Here is a 27,386-nt window from a genome sequence, read left to right on the forward strand (position 1 = left end):
GCCATTCAAAACTTGCCAGTGCTCCTTGGTGGAAGCAAATATTTACCAGATAAAAGGGTTACTTAACTTTCTAAAACAATTCAAAGTCTATTATAGGCTTCCAGAAGTATCCAGTGATTTAGAAACAAAATATTTGTATTTCATTCCTAGCTTCTTTATTTATTAACCATCACAGACTCATCAGACCAATGGGTATGATATCAGAAGTCACAATATTGTAGCAGTAAATCAAAGAGAATGTGGTGTTGGTTGGTAATCAAAGGTGTTCTCTGTATTAGATTTGTAACAGAGAGTCTTTTCTATGCAGAAAGTTTGAGCAATTTCTTATTTAAAACGGATATGTTTTGTTCAAATCTAGGGGAAAGCAGAACCATTACAGAAAAAAAGGGAAGCAGGACTTTTATGATGAAAATGAGAAAGACAAGAGTGCAAGAACAATGACTATAAATAGAACTGTAAAACTGCCCTAAGATCAAATTCTTGAATGTTTGAATAATTAATTAAAAAATTATATTCAGTAAGTAGACAAGATTGTGGCACACTTCTAGTATGGAGGTATCTGAATGGTGGACACCCATTAAGAAGTGCTCTGCTTGCTTGTAAAGGATCAAGGATGGATTTAAGAAATACCAGGACTGAAACCCAAGAGCCACGTTAACAAATCTCTCAGAAAAACACATTTGCCATAAACCCTGACACACACACGTAACCCTCACACACCACATCACAGCTCAGAACTCTAAAATCAAGTAACAGATTTATTGACAAGTTGCAGTATTTAGCAGCCAGACATACTTGCAGTTTCTGCTCTTAAGTCACATATATCTAATTATTCCAAAATATTTGATGCAGCTGTCTTCAACATTCACAATGGAAATACACGAACGCTTTCCTTTGTGGCCACAGCCTGATACAAACATAATTATCTTGTTGATGGAAAACATTAAAATATACCAGGTTGTACAGCATACATAAGCAGCAGGATGTTATGTTTCTGTGCATACTGCAACCAGACTGACAGTAAAAGGAATTATTTTTTCAATTTAAATCTTGCAGGAAATTATAGCAACTATAAAACAACTGCTTGTTGAATAGTAGCTTATGCTGCTAAAATCACTTTTAATTCTTAACACAAAATAGATGCAAAAGTAGCTGTAATAAAATTTTATGTGCTTAAAAAAAAGGGAAAAAAGAAGGGAAAGACTTTCTTTTAAAAAGGGTGAGAAGACTTATTCATATGCTTGAGCAAATAATTTTCAATACCTGGATTTCTTTCCCTCACTACATAAAATTTTTATATGGACATATAAATGCTGTTCTTGCAGTTTTAAAAGAGCAGCATAATGGCTATCAAATACAATACTTTGTCTTTAGCCTTTTCAAAATATTGCAAAAGACATACAGGTCCTCAGATTCTGCCTTCAGTGCACAGGAATCTGAATGACACTGAAGTAACTTGTAGGAGGATACCTGAGGTTTATTAGAAACTTGTGTTAGGCAATCAGCTAAAATCTAGGATGTTTAGCTACTCTAAACCCTAATCTGGATGTTCATTTAGGATTCTTTATATATTAGATTAAAAAGTCATTAATTTAACTTTAAAAGTTTTATGATTTGAAAAAGAATTTTGTCTTGACTTGCACATGTAACCAAGACTTCCATAAAATCTTTACTTGAGGGTGGCAGTTCTGATTTAAACTGTAAAGGCTAATTTCATTATGTAAAAATCTGCTCTTGATAAAGCTGTCACTACCACCATAAGGCAAAATTTTGGAATAAATTGTTTATTCCATTATATAATTTCCTATTTTGGAAGAGTGCTGAATATTTCTATGGTTTTAAGATATGGTAGATTTGTACAAAACCATTACTTGTAAGTTATTCCACTTGGTATTTGCCCAGCTTTAATCCCCTGATATTGGAAACATTGTCACAGCAATTCTGTCTTTTTAATTGGAGTGCTTTAAGGGAGGAAAAAACCCACCTGATCTCAGGTGTAAGCAGCTCAAAAATGTTCCCGGTGTTAGACAAGAGCAGAGTAGTAAAAACTGAGTTATGACAGAAGAAATCCTACTTCTGTGAAGTCAAGGGGAAGCCTGACTGTAAACAGGCATCAATATTTCATCATACTAAAATATGGAGAACATCCAGCAACATGAAAAATACCTTTCATGGGGTTTTTTTTCCTCACTGTGGCCTCAGTATTAAAGCTGCAGTTATAATGCCTCTAAAATACAACAGTGATACATACCATTTAGTAAAATTTGTTTTGCTCAAAATGGAAAAAACGTTCTAAATCCAGAGCATCTGGTTTTGTTTAGTAGCATTCTGGTTGGAATGCTACTAAATATAAATTTCTACCATTTTCTTCAGAATAGACACGAGTAGAACCACATCTCTTAATTTTACAAGCGAGAATAACACAGTTCTCTGAGAAAAATATTTCCAAATTCAGTAGTGAAGGCAGAAGAGGTGGTGGCACCCACCCCAACTACCTGTGCTTTGCCTGCCTGCCCAGGTCAGTGGCTGTCAGCTGCAGGTGATTTTTTAGGAAGGAAGCGGTAGTAGAGGTACTCATCGCGGAACTCCAGCTCGTTGGTTATGTGCTGCAGCACGCCTCCTCTCAGCAGCCTGTCCCCGTACACCACAGCCTCCCCACGGTCAGAGGCAAGGCCAACCTGCATCAGCCAGCTCACCAGGTCACAGCCAAAGAAGATGCCGGTGGAGATCTTGGCACCACACCTGTATGTCAAAGGAATGATTCACCCACATGTTCTGTAAATCTGGTATCACCACTGCACGATGGGGAAAGGCAAGGAAAAACAGCAGGAAACAAGGAGAGACATCATGATAGTTAAGAGCATGTTAGAAAAGAATTTGCAAGTTTTGTATATTTGGGACATGCCAGTGTTCACTACATTTTCCTACAGACATTTCAATGAGAAGCAATATGGACATGCAAAGTTGTTTTAGGCTTCTAAACAAAATCCAAATTGTAAATAAAATTTAGTGGACATCAGTAGTATTTTTCCTGAAAACTAACACAATGTAATTCTATTTCTTGGATACTTACTTCCCATGTACTTCTTACCATGACCCTTTCTGCAACAAAATATCTGACCTGAAAGCAACCTAACCCCAGCAACAAAGATTCTGTTTGAATTTTATTTCTTTTTATAATTTCTGAACACTTTTAAACAGACACTAACTGCTTACACATATTGTAAACAAAGCCCATTTATAACTTGCATATCCTGTTAAATATTGACCACACATGCAGTACTGAGAATAAACAAAACCTTTGCAACAAGACTATTTTAAAATGTATTTATGAGGCAATGACTATCATCTACCTAGTTTCAGCAGACATACCATGCAAAAATTAACCTGCAGCTATGAATGTTTCTGGTTATCTAAAATCTATTATGTGGAACCCAAGCACAGGGTTTCTAGAGGTGATTAAGAGCTAAAAGACTGCATTTTTTCCCCTATTCTTTTTTAAGTTGAAAGCAGCCGTAACACAGAGCAAGTGTTAACATCTATTAGAAGATGCAAAAATGAAAATAAATTAAAATCCATGGTTACAACATCTTGGTTACAGCACATTTAAATCAAAAAGGATAGGATCAAGTTAGATGAATATTTAAAATGACAAGACAAATGCACTGTTTTAATTCATAAGGGGAAATAAGACATGAACCAAGTTCTGCACAAACATAGTATTACAACAATAAGGCAACAAATGTCATAATTTCATGTATTCTCAGGTGGATATGAATAATAAAAACCACAAAGTACAACTAAATGAACAGCCCTAAGCCCAAGAAACCACAATAGCAGCAGAGGCATGAGAAAAACAGCTGTAAAACCTGTTCTACTTCACAAGACATTTTCTGATGCATCTTTCTTATGGGACATTACTGACTTCTGAAGAGACTGAACAAAATCATGATGGTGTCCAGAACAGTTCTGCAATATGGTTTTGGACTGCCTGACCATTAAAAGACCACCCCCCCGCCAAGCTAGTCCTACTTAAAAGCTTGTATTACAAGAACACTTAAAGTGTCCTGTTAGAACAATTCATGTCTCCATTTCATATATTTCAATAAAGGCAGAATCTTTTCCTTGTTCTTGCTGCTTCTGTCTGCTTTTTTCTTCTTATCTACCTACATATATCTGAAGGCACAATCCTTGATTTAGGTAACATAATTTGCCTCTGAAATCTTTACTGGTCTCATAAATTGAAGTTTAGGCTTCATTAGAGGTACGAGTAAAAGAAATTATATAAACTCAGAAGCTGTCAAAGTCCTAAACCCACTATAATCTCACATGTTAAGTGGCCTCTCAGTACACACTAAAATCAGTTGCAACAGTTTTGCCTGCTATAAAAGCTACATATTAGTAAATATTTAGTTACAAATATGGACAGTGTCTTACTCGACAAAACAAATCAAACAAACCAAACAAAACAAATAAAGGGCCTTAAGCATTTCTACAGGTGTTATCATATACATTTTTTTAGAAAGATTTTGTCCTCTGACCTCCAGTTAAATGCAAAATCTGGAGAAATCCCTTAGTGATACAAAACTTTTTATAATTTATTTAAAACCTAGGTAGGATAATATCATAACTTGCGCCCCAATGTTTTAGTGTGAGGCTAGACGCATTTCTGTTATAGTTAAATTTCTAATCCTTATCTTGAGGTTTGAATAAATATACACAATAGGAATCACCCACAGAATTAACTGCATTTCATTGTTTTCAAAAGATGAGCTATGTGTTTTGTAACAGGTTATATGTGCAGGGAAGGACCTTACCTTCTGCCTTTGACAATGCTTTTGACACAGTGATCTCTATGATAACGAACAAACTGTTGACAAGTCATCCTGATCTCCTCAGGTACAGAGGCATCTGTATGCCCTGCTGCTTCTCTTCCACCCCAAAAAAACTCAAGCCTACAAAACATACACAAACAAAAAGAAAAATTCAAGACAGCAAATCAAGCAGGGGCATTTTTTGGGAAACTGCAAATAATAAAATGGACCTCCCAGGAAGCCTATCACAACCTCTTTTTGTGTCCAATACTTTACATATAATCTTCCCAATATATTTGTATGGCTTTTGAACACAGAGGTCTTATTCTAGGTTTGGGCAGAAGGAAAGTCAGAGAGTAGCTGGGAGCCAGCTCTAGCTGCTGGATTCTCAGGGCAGCCAACTAGCTCTAAGGTAAAGGCAGCTTGGTACACTCACTCCTCCACTGTGGAAGGGCCTGTCCACACAAAGTACTGGCATGGGGTTATGGACACAGCGCTTTAAAACAGTGATGACACATTCTGATTCAGCACCCAGATCTAAGTTTTAGTTTATCAGCTGAAATTATTTCTCAAGATCCTTCACTTGGCAAAGATTTCACCTCTATGGAGCCTGCAGGACCTTATGTCTCTAAAAGTGTCATTAGGATGGCAGAACAACCTCTCTACAAGTGGGAGAGAAAAGAAATTTGGAAGATTAATGAAATAGGAAACCAAATACTATAGCACTGAAAACTCAACATCCTTAAAAGATGATAATTAGTAATAATTAGGTTTATAGGTGTAAGTGCAAAGATTCTATTTACCTTCGCTTGAACGGCAGAATGATTAAATGCTTATCTAAGCCAAAAATACCAAAGCAAATGAAGCCCTGGAGAAAAAAAAATACAAGAAAAAGCAACATGAAGCAAAACCTTTAGTTTCTATAGGACAGAACTTATAAATTCAGTGCCAAATACATTTCATGTATACATGGAAAGTATCCCTCTTTTCTAAATACCATTCAAAATGCATTTTGTTTCTGCTTTGATTTTTTCATTTGGACCTTAGAAAGACATATCAATACCTAATAGTCCATCATATAAAACCTTCAAGAAATAGTTCAGTAAAACTAATGCTGTGACATGCCACTTGACACTTTGGGGTAACTGGCAACCTCACATAGCCAGGTATTGAATCTGTCTTTGTTAATGCCAAGGAAAGGACAGACTTACTGTAATTCAAAAGCTAGAATGCTCTCTACTTAATTCATTTTTCCGTGCAGCTTTTATATAGAACTATCATTACTTGATACTGCAGTGCATCCTGTAGGCACACGTGCCATGGCTGTGTAAAATGTTCCTCCAGTGTGTGTATTTACTCTGCCTGGCTTTCACCTGCACAGGTGACAAAGCTGCCTGGCGTCAGGAGCACTGAACCAGGCCAGGTGCAGCCAGAACCAGCATCCATCTTCAGCTCTTTGCTATGGCACTGCCACCAAAACCAGAGATATTATTTAAACCTTACATCCATGGACCTGCCTTGCAACTGATGTAACTCCACAGAAGAGACACCAGTGAAGCTTTGGTACAAATAAGGCTAAATTCCTAATCAGTTTCCATGAGCATTTGGCACTCAGTTGTCACTTGCACTTTTGAAAATGTACATGGTAGAAGATGTGCATTATCTGCTGCAACACCCACCAACATGGTCATTTTCAGAACAAACATTGGTAAGTACCTGACCAAAGTTAAACACAGCACAGAAGAACTGCAGTTCCACATACAGCCTTCCAGGCTCTTGGTTGAACAGCCACCACAAGCAACTGGAGAGATTCTGTAAAGAAAATAGAAAAACAACAAAACCCACAAACATAACCTAACTGTTAAAAATCAAAAGCTTTCTTCTCCTCACATGCTAATAACTGTTGCACAATGTTCATGGTCCCTTTATTCAGATAAAGACAAGTAAGAGGGAATAAACACCTTAAAATATCGTCTTAGTTAGGCTTAATAGCTTGGTGGGAGGGGGAACCTTGGCTGTTTTAAACATAACAATGCAAAACATAGCAGGGTAAGAGTTCTTTACATGTTTTTGTAAGGAACTTGCCTCAAGTATACTTAGGTTTTCAACATAACACAGTCAATATGAGCCCAGACAGATTTGCAGTGTTTGTCTTAAGGCTGCTTAGCTGAGGCCAGAGCTTTCTACATATTTCTTGCAGAGTTAGGATTATGTTAAGGTGAAGCACATACCACTTCAGCTATTTGAGATGCCTGACAGAAGGAGGAAACCTGCAAAGTTAACCCATTTGAGTGTAAGGGCTAATTCTTTAAGTAACTGATCTTATTTCATAACATCTGCATAAGCATTCAGATACAGCTAAAATATAGGCTGACAGTTGGGGTACCCCTTAAATATAAAAGAAGTAAAAACAATACTAGCATGAAATATTTGATACAGGAAATTTGAGAGGGAAACATTTCATTTTGTAATTTAACAGAACTTGAAAAGCAACAGCAGTAGCTACCAACCCACACTGTTGTGCTGCACTGTCCTGCTTTGTAGTATTATATATTTGTGCCACAGTATTTTCCATTTCAAATAAAATGCTTCTCCCAACTGACATCCACAAAAAATTCAACTGAGCATTACATTCAGAGAGCAGTTTCTTGCCTTTGTCACAGTTAAAAATTAAAATTATATCTCCAACACATTACATTCTGTTATTTCACATTTGTACCCAGGAGCAATCACCAACACATCTTGGAGTCAGTAATGATGAGTGGCAACACTAACTTAGCAATGTTGCTCCAAACACCACTAAAACCAACAAAATTGCATTTCCCATTTAAAATAATCTTAAGTTTATTTTTAACACCTCAGAGAAATCCAAGTTCCAATATAAGCCTGATCAGATAGAACAATTTTTGTAGTCTCCTTCAGAAGCAGAATTCAGTTTATATTTTTAATTGATAATTGTCTAGGGAAGAAGACCAACTCTTGAGAAAACTGGGAAGAGGGGCAGTAGTGATGAATGATATAATGATATAACTTCACTTTTTCTTCCCCTTTAGGGTTCTCTAGTATCTTGCTCAACATCATCAATCTTAACTTGCATTTAATTTATGATGTGGCACAGAAAAATTAACTGTATGACATCCCTCTTCCAGTAAGGAAGCAAAATATAGCCTCTGTTTTATTTAATGAATTTTTACTTAAGCAACTGGAAGATTTTTACTGGATTGTCTACATAGTTTTCCTAAAAATCATTCTACCTCAAAGAGTTAACATGGGGAGAAAGAATATTTACAGCAAATAGGCCAACAATAAGAAGTAAGCACAGCAGCACATGTCTGGCCAGCTGTTTGTCTCCAGTCTGTAGAAGCTGTTCTTCCTGAGCCAACACACACGTCTGAGCACTGCAGTGACTCACACACTGATCCACTGGAAAACAAACCAGAAATTCTTCATTAGCCTTCTATCTTCAGAACTCCATGAACAAACTTGTTCATGCAACTTGCTGAGTCAAATCACTTTGTTAAGTATCTCTACTGAAGTGACACACACAAAATTTAATATTGGCTTTGACAATAACCTGTTCGGACATCTACTCAAATGAAACAGCTGAAGTTTATGTGTGCTCCTAAAACAATAAAAGCTTTTCCAACAGAATTATTCTTTCAAAGATTTAATTCAAACTGAATGTGTGGTTAACACTGAGAAAACACTATTAGAATGAATGAAAATAATGAAAGAAATTCTCTGAACAGTTTTAAAATTTTAAATTTATTTCTGAAAAAAGTCAAATATACTGTCAGCTCTAATGTTTTTACTCTGCATCTCAGTGCTGTTTATCTCTCAATCAGACAGACAACCATATTTAATTCAGGTCTGTGACTGTGTTTTTAACACAGTATATCAGAACATGATCATAATCCTACCAACGAAAGGAATCAAACACAAAGAGAATGGATGCTTGACTTCCAGCTACAGTTCTAAGAAATTCTGAGTATCTTCCTCTAGATGGCAGTGAAAAACTTCCTGGCAAGGTCATATGAAGGAGTTGGTACCAGATAACTCAAAGCAGTTCAGTGAGATAGCAGAAGAATTAGTAATTATTGCAGCCAAGGTTACACAAGTGTATGCATTACAATTTGCTTTTACTGATTTACAGTTTTGAACTGTTCACTCAGGAGGTTGAAATAATTTCCACTCAACCAAAAGGTATTTTCTACCTTATCTTTTAGGATAAGAAAATTAAATTGGCCTTTCTCTATTCTTGAAGACATTCTTATGGTGCTTGTCTCAATTACTTAATAGATAAAATAGTTGGCAATAGGCAGAAAGGGAGCATTTTGTGAGACGAGACATAACTGAAGAATGCTTCAGTGTGAAATATTTAGATTAATTGAAAATTAGGGTGCATGCAAACAAAGCATAAGCATATGATCTTCTGGTTAAGAATGCATGAGAACAAGTAAAAAAATAGGAAAAAGAGCCAAGTTGTACTGGCAGCTACCTTTGATTACTGACACTGATGTGCAGTGAGAATGCACCGGGCATGCAGTTTTCAGACAGGTGTTGAACAGTCAGTTCAATCAATTTTTTTTCTATTTTAGTGACTCCTAAGTCCTCTTAGTTGATTTTCTCCATCTCTCTTCTCTAGACATAAATAGTACACAGCAGCATGGACATTTAATCTAATTTGCAGTAAGCACTTGCTTCTCTAGATCTTACTTAGTGCTCAAAACCTGTGCCTGATTACAACAAAGGCTTTTTAAAAAGATGCAAGATGTGAATATGAGGATGTAAAAAAGTGGTTTATGTTAAAAGCTTGATGCAAAGTAGGGTTACGCATTCAACTTCCCAGCATCCAAACAAGACAACAATGGAGAGGTAAAGTCTGAATGCTCAGAACACACCAAAGTAGCTTTGTGGTCAAAAAAGTGACATCCAAAACAACTGTCCATCTTGAACACTGAGAGACTACAAACAACTATCAGCAGAAGAGAACAAACAGCTGTAATATTGCCTAATAACTGAATTTAATACAAAATATCAGTTATCCAGGTAGAGTTGAGAGAACAATAGCTCCAACAGTCTCTTTGTGAGAATAACACACAGATGTTGGGAAAGAGCCTGTAGTATAAAAACAAGGAGATACTACTGCTTTACCTGTCTCAATTGGAGGAATCTTGCTTTCAACAGCATCTGACACTGCTTTGCTGTCTTTAGCACAGGGTAATTCACCATTTGTTGTTTGACAAGAACAGCAACCTATTAAATATATACAATAATAGGATAGTTAGCTTCCCTCACTACCATAATTTATTTTCCAGGTGTAACAATATATTCTTTGCAGCTTTAACTATTATGCTCAAAAATAACCCAAAAGGAGAAGACAGGCCTAACTTTTCCAGTTTGTTGAGAAAGTAAATGGGTCACTAATACTAATAGTTTAACATAACACTACCACCATTGAAGCAACAGAAGCACTTTTAGTTACAGGCAAAATAACATCACCAGAAGGGGATCAAAAAGGCTACATACAAAAAAGGATTAGAAACACATTGAGTGTTTCTGCTGGCATTTAATTCATTCTCAGAGAGACAATTTAGTGAGTAAACAATCTAAGATGCCTAGTGGGTTGCATTTATCACATCCTTATCAAGGTATCACTACTTATACAAAAATCATCCACAGCCTTTTCTTCTTGTCCACTTACACAACTCTTACAATGGTAACAATCAAACTTTAGAAACACAAACCTAAATATTTGGGTAGTTATATCTAAATTTTCTTCTGTCCTAATCTAACACCTGAAGCTGTAAACCATCCTTCCCAGGTCACAATTATATTTGAAATTAGTTTATAGCACCCTAAGCTGGTTATTCTTTATAGAAATATATTTTGTCTACCTTTTTCTGCAGATGTCTGTGCAGAAGATCTTGGAGAAGACTGTGCAGAAGATTCTGGAGAAGATTGTGCAGAAGATTCTGGAGAAGACTGAGTCATAGTGGCTGAAGTATGATTCTGCCCACTCCCTTCCACTTCAACCTCCTCCATTGAGCTACGCGGTGAGTATGGGTTCAACACCCCATAGCTGGACCCCTGCCTGCTTCTGTTCATGCACATCAGTGAGATACCTGACATCAATATGCTGAGGAACAGTACCACTGCTGTGGTAATTATCTGTTAAGAAAGCAAAGAAAATGCACGTAAATATAGGAAAATAGTTGCCTATGTCTGTTTTTCTAACTCCTGTACTTTTCTAAATACACTTACAAATGAGTCTGAACAAGACTATGTTTCCTATATTTACTGCTCTTGCACCTCATGGCACTGAAAGAAACTAATTTTCCTTGCCTGAGTAACTGAGCTTTTTTGTTTGTTTTTTCAAGTGTGGACCCCTGTTTCCCATGCAATCCAAAAACATCCCTCACTGTCTTCCCCCTTCCTGGGTTCAGTTCTGCTCTGGTACCTTTTCACTCCAAAGAGGAATGTGCTCTAATTTACATTCTTTAGCCAATGGGGAGCATCCTATTAATTAGCCTTTCCTTCTAATCACCTGCACTGATACCCAGAATCCACTCTGAGGCTATTTAGTACTTCTGACAGTGCCACATGAACAATCCAGAGTGGCTCATGGACTCTCTGTCCACAAGACAGAGAGGGAGAAAAGATGACAAATACCTATGCTAGTACACTCTATATCCTCTGATAAGAGGAACTATTTGCTGGTAAAAATGGTAGTTCAGGGTCTTTCGACCTATGATTGTGCTGAGAAGCCTACAATAGTGCAAGCAGTTACTGCTACACAGGTGATACATATCCTATCTATTACAGACCAAAAGCCATTAATTAGATACTGGATAACAACAACTTTAGATAACTATCATGCTAGAATACAAGTTAGTCATCAGGAAAAGAGCTCTGTAATTCATTACCACTCCTAAGTTTTTTCTTTAAGAAGCCTACTCCCTTTTTTCCTTAGTCATAGCTGCCTAAACATGAAGGTCCTTCTCCAAGCAAATGTACCTAGTGGCTCATGACAGAAATACATTTTTTTATCAATCTATAAGCATTCTACAAGGATACTTTTATTACAGTAGCCTGCACTTTGACTGAAAGCTACTTGCACAGGTAGCATGGCAGAAGTGTGAAGTGATGAGACAGAACATGTTCCTACCTGATGCTTTCCATAGAAAAAGGCAGAGTCAATACTAGAGTTGTTACGTTCACCAACAATTAGTAAGATTCCCACCAGAACTGTTGGGACTCTGAAAGAACAAAATAGGAAGTACATAACAGATGCATAACATGCTCCTACTAATTCAGAAGGGAAGCATTTGAATTAACTTACCCCCATCCAGCTATGATGATAAACCCAATGGGAATCTTTACAGTTTCTCTCTTCTTCAACAGAAACAAAGAAAAAGATAGAAAACCTAAAAAAACCAAAATAAATGCCTTGTTCATTATTAAAAAGGGAATTGGTAAGTGCAAAGCCTAGAAACTATGATGTGACCTGCTCAATAGCTTAAAATAGTCTTCTCAGACCTTTAAATATTCTAAAATAATTTGTCTGATTCTATTCTGAGAAAGTAAATTAGAAATACTCATTGCCTAAAAAATCATGTTAATAGTGAAACATTGAAAAAATTCCAGGATATTTTATATTAAATACTCACTTCTAAATGACATGAAAGGTTCACAAGATGGAAAAAGATACCATAAGAACATTTAAGACACATGTAACTAATTTCTTGAGGTAATAACAGCAGTTTTCTATCCCAACACTCTTCAGCAACCAACAAACAGTGTTGTATTCAGTTATAACATTTCTGTAAAAACTGACTAGTCCTTTGTAAAGTCAATGATAAATTTAACTAAAAAGTTTTGCATATTTTTACATATCTAACTATTTTGGGAGTATCTTCTAGAACTGCCTGGCCTACTCACACCTCAGCAGCTCAGCAACATTTTCATGTGGAAGCAAAGCTAGTATTTATATTAGGCCACACCAATCATGAGCTATGTACTTCAGCTAAACAAATACAACTCACTCCAAAAAAACACCACAGGAATTAAAACCATAGATTCTGAACAAAAATATCTTGAATACCAAAGTCTCTATTCTTTTAATCATATATGTAAGGTACTCCAAGCTTCTTGAAGCATCTTTCAATTCTTTCTATTTCAATTCCCACATTAATCTTATGCACACATATTGTTTTTAGAAACTACAATTTCCAGGGGAAAGAGGTGTAAAAGCTACTTGGGTATTTCCCTTCACCCTGTATTTTCTATTTTTTCGTTGCACCAGTTTTTAAATCTACTTAAGGCTGAATAATTAAAATCTTAAACTTTGCATTAATTAAAAAGCATTATTAAGACTTTGACTAGCTGAAGGGCAACCCCCCAAATTCACTCTATCTGAAGTTGCTTCTGCCTTGAGAATGGGCTCTTGTCTCTTGACACACACCAGCCAGGCTACTGTATCCAGCAAAGGCAAGCCACACCTGCTCAGCAGAAGTGCCTAACACTAAACCTCAGCACAACTTCCAGGTACCCCCATTTGTAAAACTACGAACAAGTGAAAGGAACAAGTACTCTGAAGAATATAATTAATGTTATTTCAGGACATTAATCTTTCATTACAGTACCTAGGAAAATCATACCTGTCCATAGGTAGGTGCTGTAAAGTGAGCTGTAGAGGAATATAAATACGAGGATCTGGATGGTGATGTCCTTCTCTTTAACAGTGAAATTCCATGCCACCATTCCAATGCAAGCAATAAACTGGAAAGAAAAGTAAGATATCATCATTTAAACTGGGAAAGCAGAATGACAAAAAAAACCCAAAAAAACCCCTGAACAGAGAGCTATATACCTACAGTAAGCTTCAAACTCCACCCCCAGATGCACTGGAGGGTGATTTTGTGAACTGGATACTTCATTTAGCAGTAAAGTACTGCCACGGTAAATTCAGTATTACAGTTGCGGCACTTGACTATGCTACCTTATTTTCAGGAGGGTTTTTTTGACAGCAAGTATATAGCTCATATAAACTAGGAGTAAGGCAAATCAGGTAAAGCCCCAACTTTGTATACCTTATAGTAAGAAAATGGTGATGTTTTGGCAAGTACAAACCATTTACCTAATATTATTTGCACATGAAACTGAGGTTAATTGGTGTTTGTTCAGCCAAGAATTACACCAGTTGTCACACAGTGATATTGCATATATGATAATTTTAACACTGAAGGAACCTGAAAAGATAGGCTGAAGTATTGTGGAGACAGTAACAAAATAGTTCTATTTTTTTAAGATGAAAGCTAGCTTTGTTGGCACAGAACAGAAGCACCTGCAGTTCTCATCCATTACATTTTTAAATGTGACTCCATGATCAGATTAAAAACAAAACCAACTACAGAACACTTCAGAAAGCACTACCACACAGATGTTATAGAAGCACAGGCTGTTCCAGTTGTGCAGTTGACCTCAAGAGAATAAGGAGCATGTACTCTTTAGTGTTCTCTCAGATTAAATAACAATTAAAATTAATCCAGAGCCACTTGGCTTTGGCCTTCCCTAGCCACCAGCCATACACTCCCACACATCCGTGCACCAACACTTGCACCTGCTGATCTCTCTGCAGAGCTTCAGGGACATAAACCAGTACAGGGATTATTTTTCTATTTAGCTCCTTGAATAGGGTTACTACAGAGTCAAACAAGCTGCTGCTCCTGGTATTGCTTCAGATGGGCATAACTGAAACAGAAGTGCTCTCAACAGTATTGGGCAAAAACTAAGAAAACATCTCAGAAGCCACTCTCTGTTCTGATTGTTTATAGTTCTGTTTAGGAATCACAGTGCCCACATTAACTATCACTTTCCTCAAGGGTGTATTTCACAGCACTGAAATTGTTTAGACAAGTCACATATTAGATTCACCTGCCCTCCACAGTTAGCTATAAAGATCTCACTGTAAAAATCAAACTTCCAAAATTGTTAAAAACTTAAACCCTAAACCTCACACAACAGCATTCTCCTTACTACTGACCTGAGCAACAAGTAGATTTGTTGTAATCATATGAGGAATCTGTTTGTATTTCTTACTCAGAACAACAACAGTAAGAGACCAGGTCTGTAACATACAAGAAGAAAAATTAATTAAAGAATAAAACAAAACCCAAAAGAACAAGATGAGTATTCTGGCAGATGATGGTGAAATTAAATATACAACAGATCTTAGCAACATGACTGCTACAATATGCTGCCAGCCCCTTCACCTCAGGAGCTGTGCTCAGAAAAAGCATCTTGGTGCTCTCATGTTGGTGAAATACTTCCAGTAAAGACCAAGCACTTGCCTGGAACATGGAGAAACCTGTTAGTTCCTCAGGACACAAATGACCACAGTGTAGCCTGGCAATTTAGAATTTAAAATCCACACTCACCTCCCCTGAATCTCCCAAAATTATCTGACCAGCAAGAGTTAGCATTCACTTCTCACTTCCCTTAAGGCACAGTCTCAAGACAAGAGGACTTCAGTGAGACAACAACTTCAGAAAATTCCAACTCCTTCCAACGTGCATGTTTTAATTTTTAAAAAGCAAATAAAATAATCATACTATCTCTACTTTCTATAAAACCAAAACAAAATTGACATTGGACTTCTGGATTATCAACTTGATTTTTAAGAAAATAATTTCTAGTAAAGGAATTTGATAAACAAATTTTTCAGGTTAAACTATTTCATTAACGCTCATTAAGACTTCATGAAACAAATATGCACTGACATTTCTGTAGCTGAAGTTTGTACACAGCCTTCATTACCGTGATATCCAAGCACCTCACTTGGCTTGATGTAACTAGCCTCTGTGGAGTAAGCTAGTACTTGAATTCCCCCACACCCTGTTATTAAAACAAGAAAACAAACCTAACAGAAAAACCCTCTCAAGCTCTGCACTAAACGCTCTCAGTCACTCCTCTTTCTGTACAGTGCAGCTTTGCAGCAGCCCCACTGCTTAATCAGGATGTTTAACTCTTCCTTCCCCCTGTGCTGAGGATGTGATGAGGAAGCACAGCTCCTGCAGTGACTCAGTTGCTGCTGACGCTGTGGGGCTGCCCTGACCCCGAGCTCTCTGTGCCTCCCCCGGCAGCGCCTACCAGAGAGATGAGGCTGACGATGCTGATGTCAAAGCTGACGTTCTGCAGGGCAGCTACCAGGGGGTTGGGGTCCATGGAAGGGATGGTCAGCAGCCATGCAGAAACATACATGATGGGGGCAGACACAAACGTGCTGATCACCATGCCTGAGGTAATCTGCCAAGAGTCAAACAGAAACAACAACCGAGTCAATCGCATCTCAAGGTAAATAATCTGCTTTCAGGAATACAACAACTGGCAAAATTGGACCTTTGAATTAAATATACCTAGGCCTTTAACAAATAATGAGTTGTTTCTATAACAAATTATTTACAATTTGAGCCAGAAAGTATCTGGTTTATACACAAAGCTAAACTGAAAATTTTAACAAGCCTCTGAAATAGTAGGAGTAGAGTTTCCTCCTGCAGATTTCTACAGAGCTTTTTCATGGGTGTCAAATATACAAATGACTGCTGTCTAGCGGTGAATTTACACTGTCACAATTTGCTTTTGGATATAAACATTCACACAATAAATCACTAAAAAAACCATGTAGCTATGCAAATATTAATATGCACCAATTCATGAGAAGAAACCATATATATTTACAAGTGATTTCTAGTTTGGCTTCTCATTGTCTTTCTACTTTCTACAATTTGCACAGTGACGGAAATGTGAGTTGTTACACATACTAGAGACTCTGCTTTAAAGAAATTTCCAGAGTTTAAAATTCTATCTGGCAAGATTTACCTTTATTATCATTTTTTCTTAAAAAAACCAAATACATCTGAACAACTCCAAAACAGAAACCATTAAAAACAATGAAAATCAACAAAAATGTGTTAATGTCACTTCAAGTGGAAGAAACAATTCTAAAAAAATTCTATTTAAAGTCGAAGGTACCCTCTACTATGTACATATAAAGAGAAGTAAAATGCTTTCTATCACAGGATTTAACTGAAGGGCAGCACAATGAATCAGTTAAAGCTTAAGATCTTCCATAGATTTTCAGCTATGACACTATTCTTACTGAAGTCAGTAACATAATTTCTTCTTTCCCCTACAAAAACATCTCAACGATAAGGTCATTGGAAAAAAAAGACAAAAAACCCAACCCCAAAAAACAAACACACAAGTTCTTTATATCTGAAGTTATCTCTTTCTACTAGAGTCACAAATGAAAAAAAAAAAAGGACGAGGACTATCAAGACACTTAAGACATCAGGAAAGATCCTGGGAGTAGAAGTAACTCTAAGACATCTATACTTCAGAAAAGCAGATTCTTCAAGCCTACTTATTTATTTATTTAATCAAAGAAATTAAGCTTAAAGTTAGGGCATATTTGGAAAAGTTTAACTACATACAATTCCTACTTCCATGTTAAATTGACTTGCAAATATTGCGACACCAGGTGCTGCTGGAAAAACTCCATAAAGAAATGCATAGTTTGATAAACTGGTGTGATTGACCACGTTGTCAGTCTTGTCCAAGAGCTCCACCATCTCTCTGCAGAGAAATGGCATCATGAGCCTGAAAGGGGAAAAAGTAATTGAAAAAATATTACTCAACCTACAACAATAGACTCTTCTTTACTCAGAAAATGAATAAAAAGGAAATTTAAGGCTTTGAATACTACTTATGAAAAGCAAAATACTGACATCACTTTGAATGATTGCTTTTATTGTTATAAAAATATTTCCCAGCTGCTTAAAAAACTTCCATCACAAATTACATTAAAATAAGAAGGACAAACATATCAACAAACTCGGGCATAGAAGCAGCTTTCCTGATTATGCAGACACATTCTTTGTACAAACTTCAAATTTAGAATGGCAAAACATTAAAAATCTCATTTTACAGCTGTTACAGTAATAGTAGCTATAAGCAGTCAGCAGCTCTGAAATTCAGTCCACCTTTCTGCAAGCCATCTGAAACATAATAAGGGCTCAAGCTTAAGTATCCCATGCCAAAAGTTCTGGCCAGCAAACCACTGGCATCAAGGCCATTTCAGCAATAGCCTGGATCTCACACAGACTCAAAGCAAGCCTTACACAGGCCTAAAGTAAACAAAGTGCTAACATTAAAACCCAGTGTTTTTCATGTTTTTTTCATTACAAAATTTGTCATTAAGCTGGTTTACAGACTAGGTCTTTAGCTTTGCTCTTTAGTTGTACTTGATACTGAAATGCACCTTCAAATTTTACAATATAAACTTAAAACCCAAACATTGTATTATGTTAATTGTAGTTCTGTAGGAAACAAAATATTTTATATTAAATAAATAAATAAATATTCCCTCAAATATATTCAAGGGAAGATTATGATAGTACAAGTTCTAAATAGAACTTGGCCTTTATTCATGCTTAAAAGTCAAGCAGTTTTAGAGCATGAAGTGACCACTTCTATGCTCTTCCAGTATAGTTGTTTCAAAGACTTACCAAGTAAGGAAAAACAACTAATTTGGAGATGCATTGTTTAAGCCAAATAAAATACAAATACTAATCAAATATACTTAAACTCACTACTGTCTAACTATTTATTTTTTATTATTATTTATACTGTCTAACTATTTATTTAACTATTTAAGCTACAAATGCCCCAAATACCCAATTCACGACAGATAACCTGTAGGCAGTCCATGAAGGCACAGCACCCCTAATTTTCTTTCTCTGCAGAGCCTGACAACAGGTTTTTAGTCAATTAAATTTCCTTAAAAAAATTAACAGCTGCATTTTATCAAAGAGTTTGGGAAGCACTCACTCAAATTTTGGGAGTGAAATGCACTATTATCATAAACGTTTTTAGAGAAAAGCCATCTGACCAGGGTATTCAGAGCTTAAAACATCTAGAGAACAAAGGTATAAAAATACATAAATTGAACTTACAGTTTAGCTGTGATGAGAAGGATCAGTGCAACAAACATACCCTTTGTCAGTTTTTTTGTTTGTCCCACCATAGTCAGTCCAAGGTAAAAAAGTGCAGAGCCAGAAAATGAACTGCCCAGTCCATCAAGGAAATTTTCAAGGTATTCAGGAATCTTCTGGCCAAGAATAAAATTTGAAGCAATTCCTATGAAGACCATGAATACAATTGGGTTCTGCAAAACTCGAAGGAGTGCTAGGCCCACTATTTTAATTTTGCTCTGTGACACAGTGCGATTATTCCTCCACTTCTGGATTTCACAGAAGATAAACCCCAGGGGGTTTAGCATCATAAGAGATATTGGAGCCACTAGGTAAATGTACTGGAGATACTCTGGGTAAGTGGTTTGATACAAAGCTTCAACTAGAAGACAGGAAATGAAGAGTTATGAGTGATAACACTTCAGTAGAAAAATACATTGAAATACTGAAATTAAATTTTGCTCTCTGAAAACTAAAGAAAATTATTTAAGTTTCCTCCAGAAGGAACTGAATTAATTTAATTTAATTAACAATCAATATAAGATAATGCAGGAAGAGAAGTATGTCCTATCATATTAGGCAACAGTTATCTAAAGAATATATTAAAGACCAATAATTAACTATCCAATGCTATTTAATCACCCTACAATTAGCCACCATAAACATAAAAAAAGAAAGAAAATAACAATTCTCTATTTCCTTTGAGTCATCCCAAATGCTGGAAATACTTTGGCTTTATTTCTGACTAGCTTTTCCTCCCCAGAAACATGACAGTTGTGGAGAATTAAATGCACCTTTGCAGGATACAAGTTGCTTCCCATCTTAAGGGAGTCTCACTTCTTTGGAATTTAATCAGTTTTCAATGGGTAAATCAGGTGTGATCTTTCTACATTGATTCAATACAACACAACAAAGCAACAACTCGGAACAAAAGTTTATGACATAATTATTGGTTCATTCTCTGGGACTACTTAGGACAAGAGTTACTGCTGTAGTTATGGTCCCTCAAGGAGCTCTAAATCATCAGCTTTTGCTTTCACTACTACTACATACTTCTGAATCAAAGTAGAATTGCTTCTTAGTTCAAGTTTGTACTAAAGGCACTTCAAAAATAATGAAAATACTTTGGAAACATAGATTAAAATCTAATGTGAATTAAAAACCCCCAATGCTCTTTTACCTGACTTATAATTGTTATACTTAATAATTTTTTGTTATTAGTAATTGTCAATAATATGCTAAAGTTATTAATAGTATGTCAATTATAATATATGTATATATAGTTAATTCTATCATAATTATTACATATACTATGTATTAGATACATACTATGCAATTCATAATTATTAATAACATTATTAACCCTTTCTGAAAAAGTTGTTCCTCATGACCACATTTTTCAAAATCCAAAAGAGTTTTACCGTTGTATTATTTAAGCCTGTGGAATGACAGGAACTTCCAAATGCTAGATCAGCACTCACTTTGAACAGTCTCCTTTTTAGAGCAAATAAACTGACATTCTCAACTAGTTGATTTCTTATATATATTAAAAAAGGCACTAAAGGCATTTTTACTTTTACAGGGCATTATTAAAGTACATGTAGAAGAACTTACCTGTATAAAATCCTAAATAGACTGTTGAACAGAAGTACCAGGTTTGGGGTTAGTTACTGCATTGAACAAGCCAGTTTTAAGTACTAAATACAATCTGGTAATCAAAACCACTTTAAATATGCTGGACACTTTTTATGCAAATAGGTATTTTCCTAAAACCTCAAACCTGAGACTGATGTTTTATATTGCTTTATACAGAATGCCCATGTCACTTAAACACAACTCCACCCAAGTCATGTGTAATTAATGTCTGAGCGAAAAATTTTTAAAACCTTTTAAAAACTTACATTCTGGTAAAGTGAACCTGCATACTTAAGACGATAAACTAAGGTCTATAAGTACTTTAATTCATATATGAGGTCAGAATACATTGTACTGGGTACAAAAAGTGGAGTTAGATTACTGAGTCAGTGGGTGGAAAAAAAATAAGAAATCAGTCTTACAGAATCCTTAAGGCAGTAAAAATACTCCACAACTTCTATCACTGATTAAAAGTTTTCTTTTTATTTAAATCACGGTGCCTGCTTGCTGATCATAACAAAAAACTGAAATGAAATATACTTTCGTTTTTTTAAAAATCAATTCTCCATGTCCCAGCTGCTCAGAAGTACATATAAATCACACACTAGTTGTCCATGCTTAATACAATGAGTATGATTAAAGTCACAGTGACTGTCACCCACACAGCACCTCTGCTACACCTGTGCTTTAACACACAGCTCTAGAGAACACCTGAATCTGTTTGTCAGACTTGTATCATTATTACCCCACAATTAAAAACCCCAAAGCTTTCTATCATAGTAATTCTGACTACATCAGGGGTGTGCTAACAAACCTCTCTGCCAGTTGGTTCTTTTTCACCCCAATATCACTTTTTAATCTATCTAGAACTATCATAACCATAATAATAGAAAAACAGTGATAAGCTTCAAGAATTTGACCCACATTTTGATTTCGCTATGTGCAAATCTTTTCAAACAGCAAAAAAGAAATAATACATAATAATAGTAATGTATTAAAGAAATTACATGGGATGAAGACTCAGGAATGATTAAGAGAGTTCAAAATGCCTTTTTAAATAGTGTTGGTTTAGTGCACAATTTGTCAATATTGATTTTTTTCCTTTACAAATTTCCACTGCTACAGCATTTAAAAATATTTTTTCATTAAAATATCAGGCTCTGTTCAAAACACTACCTCTACCACATAAAAACAGCAAGGCATTCTTTGTTGACCAGTCCTGCAAACACTTCAGAGAAGCTGGGTAATATTTTACTAATAGCAAAAAGCTTGCACAGGCGACAGCATGAACCCAACACCAGTGAAAGTTTGGGGATGGGAGAAGGGAAAGGACAAGAGGAAATAAACCTCAAGAGCCTACAATGTTTCTGTTGCAGTGACTATTCCAGTAAAGCTCTAAATGGCGTAGATTTTGTCAAGATCATACATAGAAAAAAATATAAATCATATCTTATAAATCATGAAGTACCTGAAGAAATATGCAGTCTTACAAGAAAGTAAAAGCTGAAAGAATGTTTTAACCAGGACACAATGGAAATACATTCAGAGACCCCGAAAATATATATATTAAAATAAGAGAAGCTCTAATTGGCATCTAAAATGCATACCAACAAACAAAGATATAATTCTCACAGCCCCATCTGTGGCATACTTCTGATTTCATTCAAGAGGAATAAATCTCAGGAAATGCAACTGAGGGAAACACAGTATCTTCATCTAAAAAAAGTATGCAATTGCATTTGTCTAAATTTCATATGTATCAAGCAAATTTGAAGAGAATAAGAAAAATTGAGGATTCTCCTGAACATGCTGCCTTGGAATAAGGAGAAAGATATTGTTAACTCCTAAAGTAATCTAAAATACGGATCTACTTGTTACATATAATCTGGAATTGTATATTTGACATTGCCTTTGTAATTGTATTTTCAATTCTGTAATCAAACATCTTGTTTTTTGTTTTGCTAGAACCAACTTGCTCTCTTTTTTTGGTTTAATCTTTCCTAGATGATGAGCAGTCTCAAATAGAATTTGAGAGGCACTTCAGAAATTACTTCAATTGCATGGAACTTCAATTCAGAAGTCAATTTCAAATTATGGATAGATAAAAGCAAACATATCTGGAACAGTGACAATAATTTTAAAGAAGAAAACGTACTCACCTATTGGATATCCCAGTGCAAAGTCATTGCTTTGTGTAGCAAAAATAGGGAACAAACCTGCTTTGCTAAATCGGTTCTCAGGACTGGCTACTAACAATGTTAAAACACAGACTAAAAAAAACACAGCAGCTTTGGCAACTAGAACACTGTACAGGAAGGACCAATTCACATTAGAAAAATTAAGTACCACCATGTTTTTGAACAGTAAAGCCGGGAGTGCAAAACGGGACACAAAATTTCCCAGTCCTTTGGCCTGAGTTGATGTGATAATGTTGGCTCTTCCAGCTATGTAGCCACAAAGAATTATTCCAAAGCATTCCAACAGGGCTGGGAAAAGCCTGCTTATTGACATAGAAGGGGGATCGCTGGTGGTATTGAGTCCAGCTTGTCCAGGCAAAGAAAGAGACATGTTAGCTGAAGATGACAGGTTCTTTGCAGTGAAGTCTGAATAGCTATCCATTTCCTCTGATCACCTCTTCCAAAAGAAGAGTGTGAAATGATCTCATCTGTAAAAGGAACAAAAGTACACTTATTAACTTCATTCCTTTAGGTACAAGCTTATGCCCTCTTAAATTATTACAGATTGGACAACAGGAATAGCCCCTACAAGAACTGAATACCAGGAAAGAAAGATAAATGTTATGAAGAATCAAAGCTTCTCCACTCTGGTACAAAAACATTTGGCAAGGTCCTCTTTACCTTCCAGAAAAATTGAGAGTTTAAATTATCATATCACCCTTGAAGTTTGTACCTTGCTTCGTGCAACTTTGACCTCTCACAACATTTCAATATCATGTGCTAATGACAGACTTTTCAGTTAGCAAAGAATCCACAGATGACACAGCAGCCAGTGATTTAATTCATTGCACTAGAGCTGACCCATATTTCTACATACAATTCTTTAGTTCTGGAGCAGGGAAATTTAAGCATGCATGAAGCATTTATGTACAACAGAAATATCTGCTGACCCCCTTCCCCACTTGTTAGCAGCAATTGCCTTTGGAAGGGCTGATTACAACACCACAGGTTCTGTATGCAAGCAGACATGCAAAGTCTGCAAATCAGATGAAGAGAGTGGATATCAAACACAAATATTCACTGGTCAATAGCAAGGTCCTGCCAGAAACAGATATGGCTTTGGCAGTATAGCTCTGAAACCTGTGCAGTCCATCAGGTAACTGCACATAAAGCTCTGACATGACTAAATCCTGAAATACTTTGTTTAGGAAGCCAAAATTACTTACCTCACTTTGTAGGGATAGAAACTAAGGCAAAGGTGAACTGATTTCCCCTAGGTTATTTAAGGTATCAGTGGTAAAGTCAAAATTGCCAAGTCCTAAGCAATGCTTTGTACGGTACAATCTGTGCAAATTAGCAACTGGTTTAAGAGTCTTCCCTGCCTCCTTGTATCCTATCCACAAGGAACACAAAACACAGCAGCCACGTAAATAAGCAAGTAAATCAAGTCAGTGCAAAGGTGAGGTCTTGTAAGGTCTGTTTCACACCCTGGCATTCAGCATATAAATATTCACAAGCTTCAACTCTTTGACTCATGACTTATTTATGCCTGAGGCTTTTGGTAAGCACTTCTATGATGCTCTGGTAATTCATCTGGACTGAGCTACTGCATCATCCAGATCTGTCTAGTAGCCTTGGCTATCCCTTCTCCCAAGGAAAATGAGTCTCACTCCAAGTAGGGCTTATTTTAAAGGCTGTACTTTCTTATATTATAGATGATAAATTAGCTTTGATTTATTTGGACCAGGAGCTCAATGTATTATTTGCTACAGAACAATGGGGAAACTTGCAAGAAATGAAGCAAACAACAAACCATTTCTTCTACTAAAAAACTTAAGGATGTTGTTGGAATTTGCAAAATGTCCAAAAGAGGACCAGAGACAGATTTCCAACACCTAATTCTTGAAAGAAATCAGCCACATTCTACACTAGCTGCAAGGTAAAAAGCAGGTTTTCAGCACAGCCCCATGTCAAATTCTCTAAGCTTACAGCACTGCACAGAGGTAAGGCTCCCAGCAGTGCCATGTGTTCAACCTACTCACTGCTCTCTCAAGGTATTTTTCTTCAGCAATAAGATGCAGCTGAAACTTTTTTAACCAAATGCAACATTTGATCTGTAGTGGGAGTGTATTCCAGCTGTATCTATCCCTAAATTCTAGCATTCCTTCTCCTGTGCCTTCCTATTCAAGGCTAATGACAAGCCTCTCTTCCTTCTATGTAAAATCATTATTTCTCTTCACAAAATTGGTACAAAATGTAAATCCCTTATCTTCCTCACTGGATCAAAACTGACATGGATGCACACCCACACAACCCTAACCATCGTTTGTAAGAGACACAGATAGAGAGACAGATAGATAGACAGACAGACAGACAGACAGACAGACAGATAGATTCCTGCAGCCTTCCTTCAGCCTGCCTTCGACTTCATTACAAGGGAGCCTGTCAAATCATACAGGACCAATTTTTGGTAAACCACACGAGTTTCAAAGAGAAGAACTCCATTACAGTAAAAGCTGCTCCTGGCACTCCTCAGAGGGCTTTGAGAGTGAATAATCTCTTCAGCTCGAGAGACATGCACAGCCCAAACCCTTCATATTTAACACAGAGCATCTATTGCCAAGCAGTGTTTTCCAGAAACGCAAGCTTTTGCATTCTGCTAAACACAGTGAGTACATCTCAGCACTTATTGTTCTATAGGATACAGACATTTATACAACTATTGTGAGATTATGTAATGACTAATCGCAGATTTAATATACAGCCATGTTACACCTCAGGCTTATCCCAAACTAGCGTCTCACAAGAGTGAAATCATTTTCAATTCACAGTTCTTAATGAAATCAGAGGTAATGATCTCACATAAACCCAAAACTTGATATATTCTACACAGAAATTAGTTTGTTCTTATAGTAGATGCAGCAAGCTAAACAGACAAATAACACTAAAATAAGGAAATATAATACAGTTGCAAGGGAAAGCATTTAGCTTTGACTTCATAGAACATATGATTTGTAGTTATCCCTTCAGGGACTGAGGATTGAGATTTGAATCATTGAGAACTCAGCCACAGCTGCATTTTGGGGAGCTGGAGGCCAGTACAGACACAGCTTTTAGGAAAAATGCTGCCTTATCTGCTGTCAACTGTGCCAAGCAAGCATAGCTGCTTGCAGCCAGACTGTCAGCTTGCACGAGAGGAAGCCTTGTATGAAGACCAACAATAGACACAGAGCAAGTAACAAGTGCAGTTTAAATTTCCCACAAAACACTTCTCTTGTAGGTTGTCAATATTTCTAAAGTCTTAAAATTCACCAGACGAGAAACTCAATTCTCCAGCAGCTGTGAGTTAAGCAACATCAGGTTCCTCTCCGAGTACAGAAATAGAGAAACTGTCTCCTTCACCAAAGGAAGGGGAAAACCCCTTTCATCTTCTTTTTCTAATGACAGTCAAAGACAGCATAAGTCAATAAAAGACATAACTTCAATGTATATCTCCCCTCTGGTCTCTCACTCTTAAGCTTCCAACTGATAATGACTCAGGATAATATGGTGACACTGGCAAGACTGTGCACATTGCTCATAAATTATATCCCACAACATGACCTACTTTAATGCAATGCAGAAACTCTCCTGCTTTAACGTAAGGATGACACATTATTTTACTCAGGAAAATTAAAATGGAATTGGGGTCGGAAGAGTTACCACTCGTAGCATCTCTACTACCCTGTTCTCAGCTAAGATAAGCATGTAGTACATGCATTTTCATGTAAAAATTTGTGAAGTCAAAGAGGAAGCAACTTCAGAGAGATAAAATGATAAAAGTAAGTGGGAAGAAGTGATTACTGCAGTTCCTAATTTTTGCAAGTTAACCACAATTTTTACTTTTCTCTTTATTGGGCTAAGAAAACAGAGAGAGAGAGAACAATGTCACAACAGCAATTAGCACAAGAAATGTGCCACCTCTATCTGGAAACACGGACAATCCCAGTTGGTTTTCACGATCACAATTCCTTTGCCATCCTTCTCCCAGGATGCCATTCCAGGAGAGCCCCTGGCTGTGCAGCAGCCGCATGCCCTGGGCACCTGGGGATGCTGAGGCCTGCCCGAAGCACACACTGGCACAGCTCACAGCAACACTTCCAGCTCCGCAAAACTTTGGCACGGCAGGAGCTCAGACAAGACCAAATGCAGCAAGAGCTGCCAGCGGCACCGAATGGCAACTCAGAAAATTAATGAAAAACATACCTCCACATAATTTTCACTTAAGCTGACATTTGGGCTTGTCAACAAATAGATGCATACTTCTGAAGTAAACAGCAAAACATCTTTCAAAACGTAGATAACATTTTCTTGCCAGCACCCCTTAAAAAGCACCTCACTTGCACCACTTGCCAAACTGGGATGTAAAATTCTTTGACTTGCAGCCAGAGGGCTACAACAAAACCAACGCCTCTCGCCTGCCCCTTCCCGGCCCATCACCGCTCTCTTCCCACGGTCACCCCAGCTAGGAGCACACGGCATTTCGGTCAAAGATAAAAAACCAGCAGCACTGCCCTGCGTGACAGCTGCCTCAGCAGAAAAGAGCGCCAGAAGCCGGGGAAAGGAGCGGGCAGCTTACCTACTCAGCTTTCGGTAGGCGCCTCCGCACCGGGTGCGTGGGGAGGGTTTGCGCTCTGCCAAACTCAGAACCCCTCTAAGGCCCAGACCGCCGGTACCGAGGCCAGGGA

General features: G+C 36.9%; 1 protein-coding gene across 2 annotated transcripts; it reads right to left on the reverse strand.

Moving 5' to 3' along the window:
* Window positions 1-738: 738 nt before the first annotated feature.
* GPR155 (G protein-coupled receptor 155) lies at window positions 739-27,386 on the reverse strand. 2 transcript variants are annotated; one of them, XM_031058809.1, is made up of 16 exons: window positions 27,278-27,386; window positions 22,642-23,147; window positions 18,830-19,229; window positions 17,309-17,474; window positions 15,966-16,121; window positions 14,860-14,943; window positions 13,475-13,595; window positions 12,157-12,241; window positions 11,983-12,073; window positions 10,712-10,985; window positions 9,969-10,070; window positions 8,143-8,237; window positions 6,531-6,626; window positions 5,618-5,682; window positions 4,818-4,955; window positions 739-2,742 (listed from the first exon to the last, which is right to left on the reverse strand). In XM_031058809.1, exons 2-16 carry the CDS (start codon window positions 23,099-23,101, stop codon window positions 2,520-2,522), a joined length of 2,556 nt encoding a protein of 851 aa, XP_030914669.1. In that variant the 5' UTR covers window positions 23,102-23,147; window positions 27,278-27,386; the 3' UTR covers window positions 739-2,519. The 2 variants fall into 2 exon arrangements, with proteins under 2 accessions (XP_030914669.1, XP_005415926.1); XM_005415869.3 differs by having other exon boundaries at window positions 8,104-8,237.

Source organism: Geospiza fortis, unplaced genomic scaffold (genome assembly GCF_000277835.1).
Source record: "Geospiza fortis unplaced genomic scaffold, GeoFor_1.0 scaffold112, whole genome shotgun sequence".
Classification (NCBI taxonomy): domain Eukaryota; kingdom Metazoa; phylum Chordata; class Aves; order Passeriformes; family Thraupidae; genus Geospiza; species Geospiza fortis.